Source organism: Adiantum capillus-veneris, chromosome 14 (assembly GCF_014529385.1).
Source record: "Adiantum capillus-veneris isolate H3 chromosome 14, ASM1452938v2, whole genome shotgun sequence".
NCBI classification, from domain to species: domain Eukaryota; kingdom Viridiplantae; phylum Streptophyta; class Polypodiopsida; order Polypodiales; family Pteridaceae; genus Adiantum; species Adiantum capillus-veneris.
Genome location: NC_140944.1, coordinates 90,041,542 through 90,065,869, shown reverse-complemented (window position 1 = coordinate 90,065,869; position 24,328 = coordinate 90,041,542). Strand labels below are relative to the sequence as shown.

At 44.6% G+C, this 24,328-nt stretch overlaps 3 protein-coding genes and 1 pseudogene across 3 annotated transcripts; 2 read left to right on the top strand and 2 right to left on the bottom strand.

The window, feature by feature from the left end:
• Positions 1-742: 742 nt before the first annotated feature.
• Positions 743-1,326, bottom strand: LOC147442742 (uncharacterized). Its single transcript, XM_086528812.1, has one exon. The coding sequence runs from the start codon at positions 1,192-1,194 to the stop codon at positions 898-900; it is 297 nt and encodes a 98-aa protein (XP_086384938.1). The 5' UTR covers positions 1,195-1,326; the 3' UTR covers positions 743-897.
• Positions 1,327-2,335: 1,009 nt separating this feature from the next.
• Positions 2,336-4,146, top strand: LOC147442741 (uncharacterized; annotated as a pseudogene).
• An 87-nt stretch (positions 4,147-4,233) lies between these two features.
• On the bottom strand, positions 4,234-5,094 carry LOC147442740 (uncharacterized). Its single transcript, XM_086528811.1, has one exon. It carries the CDS (start codon positions 4,960-4,962, stop codon positions 4,666-4,668), a length of 297 nt encoding a protein of 98 aa, XP_086384937.1. The 5' UTR covers positions 4,963-5,094; the 3' UTR covers positions 4,234-4,665.
• A 6,526-nt stretch (positions 5,095-11,620) lies between these two features.
• On the top strand, positions 11,621-12,222 carry LOC147442739 (uncharacterized). Its single transcript, XM_086529700.1, has one exon. It carries the CDS (start codon positions 11,621-11,623, stop codon positions 11,858-11,860), a length of 240 nt encoding a protein of 79 aa, XP_086385826.1. The 3' UTR covers positions 11,861-12,222.
• The last annotated feature ends 12,106 nt before the right edge of the window (positions 12,223-24,328 follow it).

The window sequence follows — 24,328 nt, the reverse complement described above, 5'->3', positions numbered from 1 at the left end:
TAATTTTTTGAGCTGCAAACAGATTTTGGGAAATGGAGCCGTTGGGATGGGGAAATGGAAATAACACAGAGGACACAAACTCGATGCCTCTCTATAGCCCAGCAGGTATCCAACACCCCAAGCCACACAGAATCACACACATACGCACACTTTCTGCCGACCTTCACAATAAAGGCTGCCTTCGAACAATCACCGGCTACACACAATCACCTTTATCGACGCACACACCATTGCACACAACTCTGTAAACACACACACCGGGAGACCTCGCAAGCCTCGACCGCATACAAAATCACACCAAATCTATAACCGTAATCACTCTCTCTGCACACACACGCATCCTATCCGGAGTCAACGCTACCACGGACCTACTGCACGAGATTAGAGGGAAAAAAAGCAATTGAATTCAAACCATTCACGACACCCACAAGCACTCAATGTATCACAAAACGGTATCGAAATACAATGATGGTGCCCGCCGACTCGATGCAATCCGCTCAGCCCTTGTGGTGGCCTTTTGCAAGCAATTCCCTTACTCAACTGACTGCCCCTCTTTCTCTCCACCCCATGCAGCCCATACTCAACTGACTGCCCCTCTTTCTCTCCACCCCATGCAGCCCATGGCGGCCCCTGTGTGCCCCTTCTCTGCAGCTTCGACACCTTCTCGGACCATACCCACCTCCTCTCCTTCACTTTCTCGGCAGCGTTTACTTCCTCCTCTTCTACACCTGTAGCTCGCGGCACTTCTCTCTCTTATCTTGCATCACCTCCTCTTGCAATATGCCCTCTATCGGATCTCCTTATCACCTGGCAGCCATGCAGCCTATGGCGGCCCCTTACTGTAGCACTGCCTTTATTGCACCTGGCCGTATCCCCCGGCTGCCCCTGACTTTGCCCTCATGACCACCTCAAGGCTGGAATCTGCGCCACCCCGTGGACCTCAGCCCGTACTGCAGCTCCTCCACATCTCTGCAAGGCTGCCCCCCTCGGCTGTGCTTCCTCAAGCTCCCCTCGACCCTGCCTTCCCAGATTCTCAAGCCCGCCCTTGGCCTGGCTCTGTCCTGTGCCCCCAGCCCACGGCTCAGTCCTCTGGCTCTGGCGCGCGCCGCAATCTCTTCCTACTGGCCGCCCTTCTCTGGCTCCTTTCCCTTCAACTGCATGCCGCCACCACTTGGCTCCCCTCCGATCATGCATGGCCCAAGCGGCCCTCTGTCCTTATTTGGCTAACCGCATGCGACCCCCCTTAGCTGACTCATCTCTCCGCATGCAGACACCACCGATGGGACCACATTCCTGCATGCAATGGCCTCCCAAAGACAGTGCCCCCTCATCTCCAGCCAACTGGAGCTTACTGCCTCGTTTTTTTAGCATGGCAAACCTTTCAAAAAAAATTATCTTGCACCCTAGCGGCCATTTCCACCCGTGGTCGATCGCAATCCCAAGCACCGCCAAGTGGGTGGACCATGAGGCCGCAGTAGCCGCGTTCGAGTACTCCCGGCTTCAAGTAGCCCTAGCAGCCCCTTTCGAGTTGCACTTTAATTGCTTTGTAATTTGCGGTAGTAGAGGTCACCCTGATTGTGGGCCATCCCGAACTTGTCGCAATTATAACAAATAACCTACTTCAATCTTAAGTCCTTCAAAGAGCCCTCCAAAAAAAACCTTTATGGCCAAATAATGGAACAATAGATTTGCCATAGAGTAAATTCCCTGCATCAACGAGCAGTTTACTTATGAGAGATTAAAAACTGATGCCTGACCTGCTAATTGCCACATCTGGCATACACATCTTTGTGGGACCTATTCCCGGTTGTACCTGGTACTTGTCCAAGCCTTCTACTATCACATTGCTTGCTGTCCTTTATCTACAACTGACACTTTCCATAGTCCCAGACACCTTAGGTGTACCATCATTGCCCGACCCCTTGTTGAGCATTTATGCTCAACCATAGCATTATTTAGGCAATATATCAGTGCATAAGAAGAAAACTGATAGATATTATTTACATCAACATTAAATCCAACACCCCAAGCCACACAGAATCACACACATACGCACACTTTCTGCCGACCTTCACAATAAAGACTGCCTTCGAACAATCACCGGCTACACACAATCAGCTTTATCGACACACACACCATTGCACACAACTCTGTAAACACACACCGGAAGACCTCGCAAGCCTCGATCGCATACAAAATCACACCCAATCTATAACCATAATCACTCTCTCTCTCTCTCTCTCTCCACACACAATCAACCTGTCCGGAGCCAACACTACCACGGACCTACTGCACGAGATTAGAGGGAAAAAAAGAAATTGAATTCAAACCATTCAGGACACCCACAAGCACTCAATGTATCACAAAACGGTATCGAAATACAATGATGGTGCCCGCCGACTCGATGCAATCCGCTCAGCCCTTGTGGTGGCCTTTCGCAAGCAATTCCCTTACTCAACTGACTGCCCCTCTTTCTCTCCACCCCATGCAGCCCATGGCGGCCCCTGTGTGCCCCTTCTCTGCAGCTTCGACACCTTCTCGGACCATACCCGCCTCCTCTCCTTCACTTTCTCGGCAGCGTTTACTTCCTCCTCTTCTATACATGTAGCTCGCGGCACTTCTCTCTCTTATCTTGCATCACCTCCTCTTGCAATATGCCCTCTATCGGATCTCCTTATCACCTGGCGGCCGTGCAGCCTATGGCGGCCCCTTACTGTAGCACTGCCTTTACTGCACCTGGCAGTATCCCCCGGCTGCCCCTGACTTTGCCCTCATGACCACCTCAAGGCTGGAATCTGCGCCACCCCGTGGACCTCAGCCCGTACTGCAGCTCCTCCACATCTCTGCAAGGCTGCCCCCCTCGGCTGTGCTTCCTCAAGCTCCCCTCGACCCTGCCTTCCCAGATTCTCAAGCCCGCCCTTGGCCTGGCTCTGTCCTGTGCCCCCAGCCCACGGCTCAGTCCTCTGGCTCTGGCGCGCGCCGCAATCTCTTCCTACTGGCAGCCCTTCTCTGGCTCCTTCCCCTTCAACTGCATGCCGCCACCACTTGGCTCCCCTCCGATCATGCATGGCCCAAGCGGCCCTCTCTCCTTATTTGGCCAACCGCATGCGGCCCCCCTTAGCTGACTCCTCTCTCCGCATGCAGACACCACAGATGGGACCACATTCCTGCATGCAATGGCCTCCCAAAGACAGCGTCACCTCTTCTCCAGCCAACTGCAGCTTACTGCCTCGTTTTTTTAGCATGGCAAACCTTTCAAAAAAAATTATCTTGCGCCTTAGCGGACATTCCCACCTGTGGTCGATCGCAATCCCAAGCACCGCCAAGTTGGTGGACCATGAGGCCGCAGTAGCCGCGTCCAAGTACTCCCGGCTTCAAGTAGCCGTAGCAGCCCCTTTCGAGTCGCACTTCAATTGCTTTGCAATTTGCCGGTAGTGGAGGTCACCCCGATTGTGGGCCATCCGGAACTTGCCGTAATTATAACAAATAACCTCACTTCAATCTTTAGTCCTTGAAAGAGCCCTCCAAAAAAAACCTCATGGCCAAATAATGGGACCATAGATTTGCCATAGAGTGAATTCCCAGAATCGAAGAGCAGTTTACTTATGAGAGATTAAAAACCGATGCCTGACCTGCTAATTGCCACATCTGGCATACACATCTTTCTGGGACCTATTCCCGGTTGTACCTGGTACTTGTCCAAGCCTTCTACTATCACATTGCCTGCTGCCCTTTATCTACTGCTGACACTTTCCATGGTCCGAGACACCTTAGGTGTACCATCATTGCCCGACCCCTTGTTGAGCATTTATGCTCAACCATAGCATTATTTAGGCAATATATCAGTGCATAAGAAGAAAACTGATAGATATTATTTACATAAACATTAAATCCAACACCCCAAGCCACACAGAATCACACACATACGCACACTTTCTGCCGACCTTCACAATAAAGACTACCTTCTAACAATCACCGGCTACACACAATCAGCTTTATCGACACACACACCATTGCACACAACTCTGTAAACACACACCGGAAGACCTCGCAAGCCTCGACCGCATACAAAATCACACCCAATCTATAACCATAATCACTCTCTCTCTCTCTCTCTCTCTCTCTCTCTCTCTCTCTCTCCACACACATGCAACCTGTCCGGAGCCAACACTACCACGGACCTACTGCACGAGATTAGAGGGAAAAAAAGAAATCGAATTCAAACCATTCAGACACCCACAAGCACTCAATGTATCACAAAACGGTATCGAAATACAATGATGGTGCCCGCCGACTGGATGCAATCCGCTCAGCCCTTGTGGTGGCCTTTCGCAAGCAATTCCCTTACTCAACTGACTGCCCCTCTTTCTCTCCACCCCATGCAGCCCATGGCGGCCCCTGTGTGCCCCTTCTCTGCAGCTTCGACACCTTCTCGGACCATACCCGCCTCCTCTCCTTCACTTTCTCGGCAGCGTTTACTTCCTCCTCTTCTACACCTGTAGCTCGCGGCACTTCTCTCTCTTATCTTGCATCACCTCCTCTTGCAATATGCCCTCTATCGGATCTCCTTATCACCTGGCGGCCATGCAGCCTATGGCGGCCCCTTACTGTAGCACTGCCTTTACTGCACCTGGCAGTATCCCCCGGCTGCCCCTGACTTTGCCCTCATGACCACCTCAAGGCTGGAATCTGCGCCACCCCGTGGACCTCAGCCCGTACTGCAGCTCCTCCACATCTCTGCAAGGCTGCCCCCCTCGGCTGTGCTTCCTCAAGCTCCCCTCGACCCTGCCTTCCCAGATTCTCAAGCCCGCCCTTGGCCTGGCTCTGTCCTGTGCCCCCAGCCCACGGCTCAGTCCTCTGGCTCTGGCGCGCGCCGCAATCTCTTCCTACTGGCCGCCCTTCTCTGGCTCCTTCCCCTTCAACTGCATGCCGCCACCACTTGGCTCCCCTCCGATCATGCATGGCCCAAGCGGCCCTCTCTCCTTATTTGGCCAACCGCATGCGGCCCCCCTTAGCTGACTCCTCTCTCCGCATGCAGACACCACAGATGGGACCACATTCCTGCATGCAATGGCCTCCCAAAGACAGCGTACCCTGTTCTCCAGCCAACTGCAGCTTACTGCCTCGTTTTTTTAGCATGGCAAACCTTTCAAAAAAATTTATCTTGCGCCTTAGCGGACATTCCCACCTGTGGTCGATCGCAATCCCAAGCACCGCCAAGTTGGTGGACCATGAGGCCGCAGTAGCCGCATCCAAGTACTCCCGGCTTCAAGTAGCCGTAGCAGCCCCTTTCGAGTCGCACTTCAATTGCTTTGTAATTTGCCGGTAGTGGAGGTCACCCTGATTGTGGGCCATCCCGAACTTGCCGTAATTATAACAAATAACCTCACTTCAATCTTTAGTCCTTGAAAGAGCCCTCCAAAAAAAACCTCATGGCCAAATAATGGGACCATAGATTTGTCATAGAGTAAATTCCCAGAATCGACGAGCAGTTTACTTATGAGAGATTAAAAACCGATGCCTGACCTGCTAATTGCCACATCTGGCATACACATCTTTCTGGGACCTATTCCCGGTTGTACCTGGTACTTGTCCAAGCCTTCTACTATCACACTGTCTGCTGCCCTTTACCTGCTGCTGACACTTTCCGTGGTCCGAGACACCTTAGGTGTACCACCGTCAGAGCAGCATTGGTGGCAACTAGAGGCCCATCTCCATTAACAAGGTATTTTTGAGTTGGCCAGTATACAGGCTTAATGCACAACGCAGTGTCGATATGTACGCCAAATGTGGGCCGATACGAAAGAATTTATATATATATAATTCCTTGCCTTGACAGACACTTATACTTGCATCTTGAAAGCTGTGGTGCCATTGAACACGTACACTAGAGTGGGCAATAGAATTCACGGTGATATTGCTAGTCAGTGGATGTTGGAAAATGATGTCATGGAGGCAATGCCTTGGTCGATATGTATGCCCAAATGTAGTGCTCTTGAGCAGAGTGGCCGCTCACAATAAAAATGGCCGTGCAATAAAACTGGCTGCCCGATTAAAGGGCATGGTTAATGGCCACCCTAATTCAATAAAGGGCCAAGCCAAAAGAAAATAAAATTGAAGAGCATGGCATCAACCAGGCAGCGAACGACTGTTGTGCGAGGAGATGACGTAGTCATGGAGGCCAGAGGACTGCTTAGACGAGCCCGGCTATGAAGCGAAAAAGGCTTAGCAGCCCCATGCACCCTTTTTTGGCATTACTCTCGCCAAACTCTATGCTCGTCAAGATCCGCTAGTGCCACATCATAGGGTGGCTACCCATTAGCGACAGCGCTAATGGGTAGGCTATTTTTAGCAAGTAAAGTGCCCATGCAACCTATAAAGGAAAAGGGGGGGCTCTCTTGGACTCTCTCATTTTTTATTATCCTCTCCTCTTCTCATTGAGTGCCTTCTCTCCGGGGAAGAAAGTGAGACGTCTTCAGCCATCCTAATCCAAAAATCTCTAAGCTGAGCCTAATCTCGCTCTCATTAGCCAAGCTTGATCTCACTCTCTTAAGCCAAACCTTCTCGGATTATCATAAGCCCGCTTAAGCCAAGCCAAACAAAGATCTTGATTTCATTAAGCTCTCATTAGCCATCTTAAGCCTTGAAGACCATAATCTCTAATCTCCCATATAAGCCTCGCCAAAGCTTCTCAAACTCATTAGCCATATTCCTAAGCTCTATAAGCCTAATCTTGGAAGTCATTAGTCTTGTTAAATACGAGCTCTCCAAGTCAAAGATCTCGCTCCCCTTAAGCCGAGCCTAATCTCAAACTCCTAATCCAAGCCTAATCCAAATCTCATTAGCCGAGCTTAATCTCAGGTACCATAAACTTTAAGCTAAGCTTTGATACGATCCCTAACCCAAAGCCCCAATCTCATTAAGCCAAAATTAGCCTTGATGACCATAATCTTAAGCTCTCTAAGCCATAATCTCCAAGCCCGTTCAAACCCGGAATTAAGCGCGTAACCTTAAACCGAATCGAACCTCCTAAGGCCATTGGAAGTCGAAGATCCTAAGCCATGGTGGGAAGAAGCTGAAGGCATTACAACGTAGTTCAATTTTGATTTTCTTGATTAGCACCTGGATTAAACCAGGACAATCCTGTAAGGAGCATAAACTCCTCCATTAATATTGGATTAAAATAGGGATACTGCTGATTATTTGGTTTAAGGTAAACTGTCTGTTTTAAGTTCTATTCCCATTAATTGTGTCTGTTGCAACTCTTTTCCTCGCACCTCTCACAGCTAGGGACCCAGTGCCTTCCCTACTCACCTTTCGAATACAAATCCCCCGACATTCTTGGTGAACCCGACGTGAGACGAGCCGAGGTGGGAGGTAAAGATGGAGATTAAGGATGAAGATCTTCATGATAAAGCTATTTTCCACTAAGGATGAAGATCTTCATGATAAAGCTATTTTCCACTATCAAACTCAAAAACCATGTAAAAATCTCTCTGATGATACAGGTCCAGGAAATCCTAAGGTTTTTCGTAATGGCTATGAAGCTAGAGGGGAGATGATGCTAAATCATCCTTGATACTGCATAAATTGCACAGGATTTTTCATTTCTTGGGACAATGTGCCAAATGTGGCTGGATTTGGATATTATTCCTAGTAATTCTTATGTCAGTGATGTTCTGGCTACTACCAGTAAAAGGGAGTCATAATTCTTTAATTCTTGTTGGTAATGACCTTAAGTTACCAAAAGTTTATGAGATGTGGGTGGTGCACTATGCTTCAGGTGAGGCTCTAGTATATTGTGGAGCCCATCAATGCTATGTGATCTTAATGGTATTTGATCCAGGTGATTCAACAGATCTTCAAAAGAAGGTTCACCATGGATGGGTATTTTTGGGTATATATTGTGGTTTCTTTCTACTAGATCCTAGAATAGCATATTTGGAGCAGAAATGCTTGAAGTTGATTGATACAGGATATGTATGCTCATGTGGATATTATGGTGCGCCACTATTGGGGCAATTTCTTATTATCCCATTTGATCTTGGGAGCTATTGAAGAGCAACTTGTAGATTCAAGGATATCATTTATTTTCCTGTAGTAGGTTACTTGGCAGTAGATTTGTTTTTTTCTTATGTATGCTAATACATAAGTGTTTTTTATTATATGATCAATAAGCTTACATGGCTAGCATCCAGTTGACATCTTTGGATAGTTGCTATAGTATCTTCACATCTTTTGAGATGGTTCTGCTACTAGAACTTGAAGTAAATAACTTGACCACCCAAAGTAAGGCATACTTGAGCTTCACAGGGTTCCCTAAAGCGAGCTGATGGTCAAGCCATGTGCATAATTAACTGGGGCACTTGAGTTTGGCGGGGTTCACTAAACAGATTTTTTATATTTGAATGCTTTGGAGATACGACCACTATGGTTCAAAGATTTATGATAGGACAGCTACCACATAATTGAGCTAGACTATTGATGCTATGATTTAAACCTTTTTTTGTTTTACATGTCTTTACCACCTACGTGAGCTTGATGACAAGTAACTTAAGGTATTTATAGTAGACGCAGCTTGAAGACCGGTTGGCACAAACTGAAGGTTATGCAGGTTCAGAGGCCGGGGTGGATGTTGTGTCGCTCCGCTCCCATGACAATAAAATGAGCAAATGGATGCCAATCAGGTGTATTTGAATCTCACATGATTATTCAACAGTTATAAGGACTTGGAAACAAGCCAATTTTAAGCTAAAAGTGTGCCAGGTGCGGTTCTAAGGGCAAAAAGATGTCTTGGTAATGCTAAGAAGTGATTATTTTTGAAGTGTTCATAACTGGGTTTTTATTAATCAAACTTGAAGTACTTGAAGGGCTCTACATGCCTGTCTTTACGGCTCGTCAATTGGAGCTACGGATAAGAAGTTATGACAGTTTTCAGTTGAGTCAGTAGCAGAACCGCACCGGATTGAGCACTTGCTGATAAAAGGTCAAAGATGATAGGAATGCATGGGTCCGAAGTGCTCACTTCCAGGAGCATATCGGTCTTTTCAGTTTGTCGATCGGGGTTTCGGTTGGCAAGATATGGCCAATTTATGTATCGCCGGGGGCCGGTTCCGAACCGCCCTTGTCGCCTTGATCAGTCAAGTTCATCTGGTAATTTTTGAGCTGCAAACAGATTCTGGGAAATGGAGCCATCAGAGCAGAATTGGTGGCAACCAAAGGCCTATCTCCATTAACAAGGTATTTTTTAGTTGGCCAATATACAGGCTTAATGCAATGCAGTGCCGATATGTACGCCAAATGTGGGCCGATACGAAAGCATTTTTATATATATAATTCCTTGCCTTGACGGACACTTATACTTGCATCTTGAAAGCTATGGTGCCATTCAACACACTAGAGTGGGCAGTTGCATTCACGGTGATATTGCTAGTCAGTGGATGTTGGAAAATGATGTCATGGAGGCAATGCCTTGGTCGATATGTATGCCCAAATGTAGTGCTCTTGAGCCAAGTGGCCACCCGCAATAAGAAGGGCTACCCAATAAAACTGGCCGCCCAATTAACGGGCATGGTTAATGGCCACCCTAATTCAATAAGGGGGGAAGCCAAAAGAAAATAAAAATGAAGAGCATGGCGTCGAGCAGGCAGCGAGCGACTGCTGCGCGAAAAGATGACCCGGTCATGGAGGCCAAAGGACTGCTCGGACGAGCCCGGCTATGAAGCAAAAAGGCTCAACAGCCCCATGCGCCCTTTTTTGGCATTACTCTCGCCGAACTCTGCGCTGGTCAATATCCGCTAGTGCCACAGCATAGGGTGGCTACCCATTAGCGACATCGCTAATGGGTAGGCTATTTTTAGCAAGGTAAAGTGCCCATGCAACCTATAAAGGAAAAGGAGGGGCTCTCTTGGACTCTCTCATTTTTTATTATCCTCTCCTCTTCTCATTGAGTGCCTTCTCTCCGGGGAAGAAAGTGAGAGGTCTTCAGCTATCCTAATCCAAAAATCTCTAAGCTGAGCCTAATCTCACTCTCATTAGCCAAGCTTGATCTCACCCTCTTAAGCCAAACTTTCTCGGATTATCATAAGCCCGCTTAAGCCAAGCCAAACAAAGATCTTGATTTCATTAAGCTCTCATTAGCCATCTTAAGCCTTGAAGACCATAATATTCTCTAATCTCCCATATAAGCCTCACCAAAGCTTCTCAAACTCATTAGCCATATTCCTAAGCTCTATAAGCCTAGTCTTGGAAGTCATTAGTCTTGTTAAATACGAGCTCTCCAAGTCAAAGATCTCGCTCTCCTTAAGCCGAGCCTAATCTCAAACTCCTAATCCAAGCCTAATCCTAATCTCATTAGCCAAGCTTAAGCTCGGATTACCATAAACTCTAAGCTAAGCTTTCATACGATCCCTAACCCGAAGCCCCAATCTCATTAAGCCAAAATTAGCCTTGATAACCATAATCTTAAGCTCTCTAAGCCATAATCTCCAAGCCCGTTCAAACCTAGAATTAAGCCGGTAACCTTAAACCAAATCGGACCACCTAAGGCCATTGGAAGTCGAAGCTTCTAAGCCATGGCAGGAAGAAGTTGAAGGCAGTACAAGGCCGTTCAATTTTGATTTTCTTGATTAGCACCTGGATTAAACCAGGACAATCCTTGTAAGGAGCATAAACTCCTCCATTAATATTTGATTAAAACAGGGATACTGCTGATTATTTGGTGTAAGGTAAACTATCTTTTTTAAGCTCTATTCCCATTAATTGTGTCTGCTGCAACTCTTTTCCTCGCACCTCTCACAGCCAGGGGCCCAGTGCCTTCCCGGCTCACCTTATAAATACAAATCCCCCCACAACGTTGGTACAGCTGAAGATGGTGGTCGGCCAATGGAAGTGCAAGACGCCCAGGCATAGTAGTTTGCAGGCAAATGACAAGGACCTTGAGCAGGTGTTTGATGTAGCTAGGAGACAAGTACACAGAGATGGAGCACTCTGTAGTCAAAACAGCAAGTGTTACTTGCTATCACAGGTGACAGGAGCAAATGTTGATATCACAAGGTTGGGAGTGGGACAAGGGGTTTTGGATAGAGATGCTATGAGGTTTATGATATGGGATTCTGATCGAGAGTCTGCAGGACATGCAAGACACTCTACTGCTAGGATGTGTATGCCAAATGCGGCATTGTATAGGTCATTCGTGGTGCTAAGATAATGTGTCTGTCAGATGTGACACATAACAAGCCAAAGGTCTATATTGGGAGGGATTTAGCATATTGAAGTCCTTAGTGGTGGTGCCATGGTGTATGCAGAACGGGTGCTAAAGCTGGGCGAGTTCAAAGTTTTTTGCGAGCTTGAAGGTCGTTATTTGGTGACTCTCAAAGTGGATGACATAGCAGTCATATCACTCTCGGTGTGGTGCAAAGTCCAGTGAGATAGGAAGAGAAATTTTCTTCACCATGGTGAAGAGTGTTAGTAGGCGAGCAGTGCAAAAGAAATCTGAACACCCATTTTTTAATGTAATCGATTCAAATGGCCCATTGATGGCATGGGAAAGTATGCCACACATGGATTTTTTAACTAAACTAAATCTTGGAGTTAGTATAGAAAAAGTGATGCATGAGAGATGATGCGACTGCAGGTGGAAGGAGAGGAGTTTTGCAAGGTGGTGGCGCCATCAGGAGCATGGCGGGCTGAGCTGTCAGTAAAGAGGAGTGCCATCTGTAGGGAGTCGGCTGGTCTGCATGAGGTGAGCATGGGTTGCCACAGAAAAGGAAAGCCGCCTGTTGGGTTGCATGGTAGCGGGCCAAGTGGGGAGTACATGAAAGGGAAGGACCACCAGCAGCATGGGAGGGGGGACACGTAGGAGAAAAAGAAGAAGGCCAAGGAGGAGCCGGGGGCTGAAAGGGTGCAGGGACGCCAGAAGGTTGTCCTAGAGCAAGAGGGAGAGAGAGCGCCAGAGGGCAGGATACAGATGGCGCTATTACAGCCAGCTAGGCCGTGAGCAATGGAGGGCCGCGTTGAGGTGTGCTGGGTTGGGAGCAATGGAGAAGAGTCCGGGCTGGCCGAGATGCAAAAGATTGAGGGCGCCACGAGCTACAGGGTGAAAAGAGTGCAGAGACAAGGCTGAGGAGGGTGCTTGAGAAGGGTGATGGCACCATAAGGAGGCGGGGGCATTCGTGGGTTGCATGCTATAGAGAAGAGGGAGGAGCCAGCGCTACCTGGGGATGAGAGAGGGGAGGAAGTATGTGAAAGAGTTGGCCATATGCAGTGGACTCGGCAGTGAGCATCAGTTGCAGAGCACGGGATTGAGGAGCTGATGGCCACCATCTATAAGGGCAGCTGAAGGCCAAGGGCATGTCGAGAGGCCGAGGGTGAAAAAGGAGAGAAGGTCACCAAGGGCTTGAAGGAGATCAATCAGAGTAGCTGCCACCATTGTAAGGGGATTGTTTTTTTTTTTTTGTGCTATGGATAAGTGAGTTCACAGTTCGGTGGGATTATTTTTCGTGTTGAGTTTGCCATCAATCATCTCGTCTATCTCGTCTTGTGCCCCACGCCTGTGGTAGCGTTGGCTCCGGGTTTTGTGTATGTGTGAGTAGAGAGGGAGGGAGAGAATGATTGAGTGAGCTATGATGTGTTGGTTGAGGCTTGTGTTGCCTCCCAGGGATTGTGTGTTTACTTATTTGGTGTAGGTATGGTTGTGTATGATGGTGTACTGTCAAGCCGATTATGTCGAGGTGTTTATCTGTGAACATGTACAGCTGAGAATGCCCGAAGGTGAGTTTGTTCTATGAAGGTTGGCAGAAAGTGTGCGTGTGTGTGAGTTTCTGTTGGTTAGGGTTGCGGATTAATCCATTGGCTATAGAGAGACGAGTTTGGAGTGTGCTGGGTTTGTTCCCCCTTTCGATCAGTGGTGCCCCCACTGAGGAGCTACTGATTGCTTCTCACTGAACTCGAAGACGCTATTGCGGTGATACCAGTTGCAAAGAGCAAGTGCTACTAAGCAAGATTTGGTCGGGTTTTCCGACTTTTACAGGTGTTGAAGATGCAGAAGTGTGGCTGCAGGACTATGGTCTATTTTTGCTGGAGAGCGGCTTGTCAAAACAAGAGGGAGTGGCTCAGATGTTCCCACTCATGGTTCGTGGAAAGGCCAAAACATGATACGATGGCTTGCAAGCTGAAGAAAAGCTGGATTGGAACACCCTTGAAGCGACATTCTGAAGCAAATCAATTGAGCGAAGTGAAGCAAAGGCTAGATGGGCTAAAGCAAAGCCTGCCTGGTCACTTTCAAGCGTTTGTGTGGGATTTTAAAGCGCTATGGAGAAAACTCATAAAGGTAACTGCTATAGAGAATACTGACTTTTTGAGATTAAAAAAATTCATGAACTGCTTGCATGTGGATGTTCGTGATAAAGTTGAAGTCGATGGACCGGTGTCATATGCGGAGGTAGTGGCCTTTGCAAAAGGTCACACAAAGAATCTCTTGAAGAAACGTCAAGCGAGGTAAGGATGGTCCAATCCGAGAGCATCAGAGCCAGTTGAAGCGAAGGAGATAAAAGCACAGTGGATGCTAGAGAGTCTGCATATGCAAGAAGAGCCAAAGATATTATGGTTGCAGAGAGACATGGTTATTCCTATGCCTCGGATGCCAGACAAAAAAGATCCAGTGGTTGAAGAGGTTATGATGGTTCCAAGCTAGGGAAATATGCTGGCAGATTCAACTATGGATGGTCAAATCCCTGGAGAGTGTGCTCATGGCCGACAAGTGAGATCTGTTGATAAGGTTGAAGCAATAGTGATACAGGTAAAAGAAAGGTTGTACAAGGATATGCAAGAATATGGCGCAGATAAAGACCACCCAAAGTGGAGGTTAAGCTGGCTGAACAAGAATCCAAGATACCTGATTCTATTCACAAGAGCACATGTAGCCCTACAAAGAGATCCAACATTCTGTCCTGTATCCAAAGTAAGGACATGGCAAGCGCATGAAGTACTGCAGAAGAAGAGGCAAACTTGGCTCAACTTCCCCGGGCTGCCAGCTCCAGAGCGAGGCCAAGTGACACAGGAATACATGGTGAAAACCCTACCGAGCGCCATGTCATTCTTCAAGAGTCTGTCAGATCTCTCTTGAGCAATGTTATATAAGATCTGCAGGATGCTACTCACATGCATACAAGTTTTCAATGAGACTGAGCAAACAGGATCCCCATGACTCTCATTCTTCGAAGGAAACAAAGGCTTATGCTACAATCTGAGTGTGCAACCTTCAGAAGAAATCCTTTATGAATTCTATGCCAGATGCATGTTCCTGCCCTCGAATAATATGCTAGCCTTTCAAGAAGCATTCTACGCTAGATTTTTCACCTGGAGAACGAAGATATTTGCGTCGGTGATAAGCAACCTAACATCCAAGTTTGTAGTCTACTCAGTGGTGGAGCTTAAGAATCAAGTCACCATGCAATTTCTTCAAGTGCGTGACAAAGAATGAAGAATCAGATACCAGAAGGCACTGCACACATTTAAAGACCGCCTCGCCCACCGTCAACCTGAAGACTACTTCAGCCCATAAAGCTGTGTCAAGAGATAACACAGGCGAGGAGGGGGGGAGTATTAGCAGCAAGCTAACACGAACACCATCTTTGCACCATCTTTCGGAGTTCTCCTTGTAAAACATTTGTTATTTTGATAAATTGGAAATATTGTAACTCCTATTTTATCGGATAAACCTTGTAATTAATGAGCCGGGGCTACAAGCTTCCAGATTGTATCAGCCAGTCATTTCCCAGCTTTGGTAGAATTCCAGATTATTAGTTTTGACCACCCAAAAACCTTGGCTAAGGTATAAAAGCCAATTTTTGTAAGTTTTTGGATAAGAAATACAGCGTGCGCTAACGTCGCTCACTTCTCTCCTTCTCATGCTTCCTACTCCCTCTCCGGTTGTCACATTACGAATGTGTTTGTTGCATTGCAACCACAGGTAAGAGCTCTACGCATTGACATAAGCCATTCACATTATTTCGTAGCTTTTGGCATCGTCGACCAACAGCCTAATTTTATCATGACTAGGGATTTACACTTTTAAATCGAAAACTAAGCATAGGCGGGGTACTGGGGCATCATTGCTAAGCATTTAGATGCATTCTGGGTCAAAAACAAATAGGTCAAAAATCCACTGCTGTTAATAATCGCGATTTTGGAACTTGACCTAAAGTGGGGTTTGAGACCATAGGCATGTGTGCTTAGGTCTTGTAAATTTTTCTTAGAAGTTTTGTTACGTTTGGATGTCATTTGATGCTGTAACGGATGTGATTTGCTTGCCAATGAGCGATTTGGCTTTTGGTGATTTCAGTCACTTGAGTGTAGCTTGAGTTAGATGTGAGTTGTTAGTTGTTTTCCGAAAGATTGACAACCTCTTGTAGCCTCTATGCACTAGTCAAGTCAGCTTCGTCCCATGGTTTGACAAATTAATCGTGGTTCTCGCTAATACTGCAATAAGATAGGATGGTGAGGTTAGACATGCGTCCCACAGGTTGCTTGGGTTTGCATGGGGTAAAAGCTTTTAAGATTGCTATGGAGCCGCCCCCTTGTATCCCACTATGGACTTTCCTTCTGCGGAAGAATCTTGGTTTCCATATTTATTTAAGCTAATTCTATTTCTTCTCTCCTTGTCCATGGTAACTACCTTCATTATTTGTGCAATTAGGCAGACTCATGCAAAGTGCCCAAATTCATTTCATTTGAAGCATGCTCCAAAGAAGGTGCCAACGTTAAAAGGGTCACCTTTAAGCCAACTACCACATTTACCACTAGGTTCTTAGGTTGTGGTTTTCTAAGATCCCACCAGAGATAAACTTTATTTACTGTATTACCCACCTTTTGGTAGGAGGCACGAAAAGCGGAGTTCCCAATGAGGCTACAAAGTCTTTCATATTGTCTCTCAGCCACACCGAGAGGTTAACAAACTCCACCCACATCGAGCACATATCTTTGAAGGTGTCGAGGGACTTAAATTTGGGGTCCTAATGTAGGACACAAATCAAGGATCGGTTGAAGATAAGCAGGCTTTTAGTGAGGACTTGACCATCACAACCTCCTTGTAAAACTTGATTGAGAAGAACCCTTTTGTCAAATACTGGACCACCTCCATTGCTCCACTCTGACCAAGCACATTAGGGATGTACAATTAGTTTAGTAGTTTAGTTTTAGATGGCACTCTACCCATGAATCCAAAAACAACTATGGAGCCAGCAAGGGTAGTGAGCTATTTCTTGATCAAAGCTGGGAGGGACAACCACAATATATGCATCCTCAATTTCTATGCTCTGTGGGAGGGCTTTCTTGAGAGCTTGAAATTCTCAATCACCCTTGGTGACGTTCGGGGTCGAGGTGGTGGACATGGACTCATCCAACATTCTTTTATTTGACAATGCATTTATGATGCATATTAACTCTTGCTCTATATGTGCTTTACGCCCACTAAGTTCATCCATATTCCCAACTAGGTCACTACTATTGACATTGACAAGGCCACCCACAACCAACCACAAGTCAAGCTCACGAATAAACTATCATGGATTGCAGCCAAGGGAGGGGTGATGGCTCGGTGATGGATGGATTGTGATTGGTTGCGGATGGATCACAATCCAAATTCACAAGTGCCATTTTAGGAGCCCAAGGGATTGATCCACAATAGCAAACATAACATTCCGGCGATCCTTACAATGCTACTAGTATATGAGGCTCAGCAAAAGGCCCCACCTGTGATAGTGGCACATCTGAAGCTAGACATTGCCGTTGCAGATCATGTTCAAAGCGGATACCAAGAATTGACGCTAGAAACAAACCAACCCTAGGCTTGCATGTAGATAAACATGTCAAGCAACTATGAAACCCTCAGTGCACCATCACAAATGCACACAGCATGAATGTTGACCTTAGGGCATTAAAATCCTCTTTTTGTTTTTCCAAACTCACTAAGTTCATCCATATTCCCAACTAGGGCACTACTATTGACATTGACATGGCCACCCACAACAAACCACAAGCTCAAGCTCACAAATAAACTATCGTGGATCGCGACCAAGGGAGGGGGTGATGGCTCGGTGATGGATGGATTGTGATCGATTGCGGATGGATCACAATACAACTTCACAAGTGCCATTTTAGGAGCCCAAGGTATATATCCACAATAGCAAACATAACATTCCTTACAATGCTACTAGTATATGAGTCTCAGCAAATGGCCCCACCTGTGATAGTGGCACATCAGAAGTTAGACATTGCCGTTGCAGATCCTGTTCCAAATTGATGTTAGAAACAAACCAACCCTGGGCTTGCATAAAGACAAACATGTCAAGCAACTCTGCAACCCTCAGTGCACCATCACAAATGCGCACAGCACGAACGTTGACCTTAGGGCATTAAAATCCTCTTTTTGTTTTCCCAAACTCACAATAGTGAGTGTACATATTTCTAATAGGGCACCAAAATATTTATTTATTTTTGGCAAAACTCACAATTATGAGTGATAAATTAGAATTGAGAAATGTACAAAGCAACCTCAAGCTCATATCGAGCGTTGAGGGACAGAGAGTACAATACCTCAAGCCAAGGCCATTTGTAAGTAGTGTAACAAGACAGACCTCTTAATCCTCGCATCTAGACATGATGGCATGGGTAGCTTTTGACCAATCCTCCAAGTTTTGTTTTTACCCTAACCCAAAAATCATCTCCTTACTCTCTTGCACAATCTTAGAGAAACTGGCTATAGAGAGGTCCTTCTTGAAGACTCGACAGCTCCTAGCCATCCAGACATTATGAACAAATAGTACGTCACAATCTAAGTACAAATGAGCAACACCAGGCTTCTTATCTTATTCTTGCCAAGGAATAGATCGCTCTTGAAGAACCCAATCTTCCATGTTTTTAGGGCACCAATCTTACAACTACTACTGGTACAATGACAAAAATCTAAGGGACTAAACTTTCATCCTCTTATATGCACTTACCAAGGTATTATCTATGTACTTAGTGTCAATTTTTATTTCTCTCTATAATATTGATAAGTAAAGATGTGGGTAGCCCTTTCACGAAAAGGTTCTACTCAATCTTCCGTACGAATTTAGTTTCTAATTTGAGATCATACCTACATCTCAAATTGACACGATCGTAGGAGTGTCATATGGTTGGGAATAAAGTCTCATGGCTATTCCTCCCACTCTAGTCAAGTGCCAACTTGCCACCCTGTCCAACTCCACCCTTGTGTTTGGATTCACCGGTAGAATGCCCACAAAGGTTGAACTCATTAACTGGCTATATACCCTGATAGTTCTTAATTGGGGTGGAACTATGGATTATGCTAAGTATTTGATGAAAGGATTCTTTTCAGTTGAGTTCAAGGAGGAATCTATGATCTCGCAAGTTCTCTCCAAAAGCTCGATGTTCTTTAAGCAATCATTGGTGTGTGTGCTTCCTTGCAACCCTCCGGGTCTCTAGATACCTTCCAAGATATGTGCCCAATGTGGGAGGAGTTTTTGAACCTCCCACTAAGGCTTAGGGATAACATGAAAGACTTGGCATCCTCCTTGGGAGCCCCGCTATTTGGGGCATCCAATAGTAAAGCTAGTATTGTAGCAAACAAGGTTCTAATCTGGTGAGAACTTAGAAAACAACAACCCAAGAATCTAGTGTTGAATGTGGGGTTGGCCTGAAGGTGATCTCACTTAACTTTAGCACTTACTTTGGAGTTTGATTCAAATGCAATGTCTTTGGAGATTTTGCGAGAGTGTGCCCATCGGTGCAAGCCATGTGGGTAGATACCACGGAGGGAGAGAGAATGGAAATAGAGGAGCCTCTAAAAAACATGGAAATTAAAAATCCCTCCCAGATTGGTAGCGAGTAGTCAGAAACAAGGGGCCAAACCCATAGCAATCCTAATGACAACCCCTAGAAGGAAACTCAAGGCTAGATAATGAATTCCTTTCATGCCCAGAAAAGAGGAGTTAAGTCCACCCTAGATTTCAGTTCTCATTGTCTCTCCTACAAAAATCCCTTGCCCTTGTGATCCAGAAGATAGTCATTCCCCCTACATTCAGCAAGGGAGGTGAAGGATGGCAATATCTCTCCAACATCTGAAGCAAACGGTTCAAATATCAAGCTAGGGCGGCCGGCCACTAAAAGAAAACTTACCAGACCAGCTTAAAACCTCCTTTTTGTACAACAATTTCTTTGACGTACTACGAGATGATACTCTTGAGAATTACATGACTTCAAAGCTGGTTGGCTTTCAAACTATGGTGGAGAGAATGCCAATGGAAGAAAACTTGAAAATGATTAATGAGAATGTCTTCCTTACGGTGGAGGACTTTGTGACCCTTTCTCAAAGATGGATGATCTCTCTATCCAAACATGGAATGTGAAGGGCTTGAAAACCCACAAGAAACACAATTTATTATGGGGTGAAGTACGTAAAGCTAGAGATGTTAGCTGATGAGAAATTCAAGAGCATCATTTAGATGCCTCAAATATTTGAAAGCAAGCATTGGGACAAAAGCTAGTCTTCTATCGTGATGGTATTGACAGGGTCCTTACCATTTTGGATAGTGATCTTTAGCCAAATGCGGTTGAATCATGCATCAGGGAGAGCCCTTGGAGTGTCAATCAGTTTGGCAGGGGCAACCCATCACCATCATCAACATTTGTGGACCTTGCACAGCAAAAGATATATCTCAATTGTGGGTAAGTCCAAGGGAAACCCCTATGGATGGGGAATGGATCCTACTAGGAGACTTTAATATGGTGGAGAAGAAAAGGGATAGAACTAGATCCTCAAGCCTGCTAGCGGGCTTGAAGAAAGCCAATTGGCAAAGTTTGTGTGAGAAATGGGCTCTAGTGGATCGGTGGTCAGCAAGGCCATAAAATAGATTTCCAGGATTTACTTACACAAGTCTCTAATATGCTCACCTGGCATCTCGACTTGACAGATGTTATTGTTCCCACCAAGCCAACTGGATTTTGTCTCGGCTATCGAGATGAAAGTAATCACCTCTTTGAGTCTATCTAATCACCTCCAGCTCTCTATAAAATTCAGCAAGATAAGTGGGATGAGTAGCACCCTCACAAGTCAAATAAGAAGTTAGTCACTGGATAACACCTCTTCAAGGATGCCCTCTTTCAAAGTCTAGCCAAAAAATCTCTCCAGAAGCTTGGAAGAGATGTAGAATTGAAGATTACTAGAACTTGAAACATATTCGCCTAGAGTTTGAAATTTTGAGAGGACCACCAAAAGCATTTAAAAGAGGAATTTGAAACGCTAAACACCATAAAATAGGAAGGAACGGCCTTCGAAGTGGAGCAAGGAGATGGCTTGGAGCAAAAGCAAACCCAGTTGATAGAAATTTGGAAGAGGTGTAAAAGGCTAGAATTTTATCCAAAGATATTTTTCTTCGATTCAATCACAACTCAATGGTATTGCAACATCTCTCTCTCTCTCTCTCTCTCTCTCTCTCTCTCTCTCTCTCTCTCTCTCTCTCTCTCTCTCTCTCTCTCTCTCTCTCTCTCAACACGTTCACAACATTTCACACACATATAAAATCACAACTTGATGGTATTGCTATATATATACATACATATATATATATATATATATATATATGTTGTGTGTGTGTGTGTGTGTGTGTGTGTGTATATATATATATATACACATACATATATGGCTCCCGTGCTGCTCAATTGAGTTGGGGTTGGAAAAAAAAAGCAAACACACACACACACCCGCAACCTAACCCTACACAAATTTGGGGCACCACCTAGTTTTGGATGCGAACTAGGACGCGTAAAGAGAGAGAGAGAGAGAGAGAGAGAGAGAGAGAGAGAGAGTGCTCGGGCTTCTTTGAAATGTTCGACAGTGATCAAGCAAACACAATTATATATGTAAGAAAAAGAGGGAAGGGGGAGGGGGTGCTTGTTGCACTAATACCTTCTTAAAAATCTGTCATGACCAATGAAAGTGAGATTAGTGTTTGTTCAACATAGCTTGAGTAAATTACACCACCACAACACATCACAACAAAAGTCACCCCAATCAATGTCTTAAGGCCAAGGGAGTCCTCTCCACCCTGTCGCCCTCTTACAGTATGTGGGATTTATGGCTAAATTGATGACAATACCCAGAGACAAGCTATCAAGAACTTTAAAAAAAAACACCAAGACACTTACACATCATGGTTGTCCATTACTTCACGTTGGAACAGAGACAAAGTATCCAAGCTTACTCCAAATCTACCCTCCTTGATTTCAGCAAATATTGGGCTTACACTAGTAGGAGAAATGATAGATTTCCTACTCTCAATTGAATGATCGCTCTCTCTTACAATGTCATAGAGTTCCCTTGCTAATCACCCCTAATACAACACATGCGCATGCAAAAGACAATGAGCTTCCACTCAAGAGCTCCTTCTAGAGAGGTTGAGCTTGGATTCTAAAGCTATAGCATAGTGCTCTTGCTTATGGCTCTTCATTTGTGCTAGCTACACCCTCCTTTTATAGCAATTTGAGGGCTAGGGTTACTCCTCTAACCATGGTTGGGTTATATTTTCAGCACTTATCTAATTTCTTTTGCTTGGAATTATCAAGAAGTTGGTGTGGATAGATGAAGAAGAGAGAGAGGAGAGAAGTGGAGGTGATAGGACTTTTCATAGTAGGTTAGTGTTAGTAAATTAGTAGAGTTAGTATTTTTATTGATTTACAAATGGAATTGGATATTTACAATGGGAGTATCCAAGTAGGATACAAATAAGAAAGAAAAAACTCTTAAGGTAAGAAAATATGGATTTCTTACAATGTTGATGCTCCAAGTGTCTTGAGTAGGGTCAATTTTGACGCTTGTTGACGGTCCACTAACTTTGAAGGTACGTTTTTTCTCCACTCTTGACCTTCCTTGGAAGCCAAGGTAAGTGAACATGAGTAATCAATCACCATGATGTTGTCTTTCAAGAGAAGAGGCTGAATTTTGTGGTTTTTTGATAGATATGGATAATATGGATGAGGAACAATGAGACTAGGTGGTCAATTTTGGAATGGAAGTGTGTGTAGGAGACATGAGTTCACCATGGTTTCTCTTATTCTTCAAGGTTGAGAAGAAGGTGAGTAGGGTGCAGAGAGGAGTGGTAAGAGAGGTGGGGATAATGAGTGGAGAGGTGTGTGTGAAAGAGGAAAATGATAAAGTGGAAGAGGGAGTGTGGTTGCAGAGCATGGGCAAACTGGGGTCCACCAATAAAATCATAGCTCAGAGCTCGTAGCTCAAAAAAATATGAAAAAAATTGAGGTGAAAGTTCAGCCCACGAGCTACAACTTTTGTTTGTATCACCTTTTCAAATTCGGGGAGCATGTGATCTTTAAAAATTCAGAAAAACCGACTATTTTTTCCACTGCACAAAGTCCTTGTGAGGTCCTTCTTTGGATTATTCTTTTGAATACCTCCAAGAGTGAGCCCCCCATGGTGCATGCATGCATTCCACATACCCTTGAACTTATTTGGTAGGTCTATAATTGAATATATTGTTGAGATCATGATATAAGTGAATAGTATAACTAAGAAAATCAAATATTGAGGGGTCTAAAAAAATATGTACATGTCAAATATAAATAATATAGGTGGAAAAAATATAAAGGGATCAAAATAAATCTCTCTCATTATAAGTCTACCATAAAAAGATGAATATTTTTTGTGGTCTAATTTATGAGAGTAATAGAGAATAGATGTAGGAAGGAAAAAATCACAATTGTGAAAAAATATACACATAAATAAAACTAGTTTTTTTGGATTTTTGAGTTACACCAAAAATAAGAGAAGTTTGCATGAAATTATTTCTTTATGGAATAAAGAGTATGCAAAATGGTAAGAAAAATGGTGGTAATGGTGAGTCAATGTACATAGCATAAATAACACACACCTAGGTATAAATATTTAAATAAATATCAAAATAATTATGAAAAATCCTTATATTTAAGCCCTATATACAATGAAATATTTACACACAAAGAGGCCATAATATATATTTTTTAATTTTTTTAATCAATTTTTTTGGCTCAACTAGCCCAGTGACTAGCTAATTGAGGGTTTTTTAATAAAATATGGGGAAAGTCCCCTAACTCACACACGCCTATGTACAATGACATGGTAGGGATAGCCACAGTGTTTGGATGATTCTGGTAGGGTGGGTTAACTCACTATGGCAATTACGGAGAGCCGAAAAACGGCTATCAATAAGATCGCAGAATCTGCACACCATATATGGTGGTCGCAATTGAGAATGAGAGAAATATGAGGACTGCGTTCTGTCAACGATAAACGCAAGAAGGATGTTGAAGGAACGTCCAAAGATGTGAGAGACGTCACCCAAAAAAGGCAGGGTAAAGGAGACGTTAATAATAAAAGAGTCCTCAAAATAGAGTGGCGTGAGACGTAAGATTAACGGCCACAATACGAATAGCAAAAAGCTAAATCTTCTCAAAAAAGTCAACGCCAAAATTAGAAAAAACGATCGCGGACGCTTCACGAATAAGTACGACGAAGAAAGTTGCGTCAAGCTCAATTGCAGTAAAAATAACATAACTTTCTGTTGCGAACTCCGATTGACGCAAACCTAGAACTCAAATCGAAGAGCTCGAGGAGACGAACAAGTTTTGGATGAGAAGTGTCATGGCGCTACGCTACACAGCGCTTTTCCCGTTTCTCCAAATTTTGAGCAGAAGACATCCAAAAATTGAGATGAAGTTCAGGGTGTCATTAACAAGAAAACATAATCAACAATTAGATTAATTAGCAATAAACGCCACACAAAACACTAATCATATTCTTCTTAACACAAAACAACCACAGTTAACAAGAATCAACGCTCAAAAATAAAATTTGTAGCAATTTTGAATCTTACATGCGAATCGCATACACATACTGTTTTGTCACCATGAATTGAATCGGCGCGTGATCGTTACCGCTCTGATACCATGTTGAGATGTAGAGAGAAAGAGAGAGAGACGAGACAAGAGACACACCATATACGCTCCCAAAGACTGATTCATATTGAGGACAAGATACAAATATATAGGTGAGATCAAGTTGAGTAGAGTGAGCCACGTGGATGCAACCTTTTCTGTAGTTTAATCTATAGCTAATTGCAAGTGGGGTTTGAGCATCTGGTGCTATTAGTGTAGTGGTTAAGCTATAGAGTTCAATTGTGTGGACATGTATTCAAACCCTCCACTACTCAAACACCCTTTTGTTTTAAACATACCCTTTTGGTTTCAACATCCGCCTTGCCTTGAAAAATTCTAA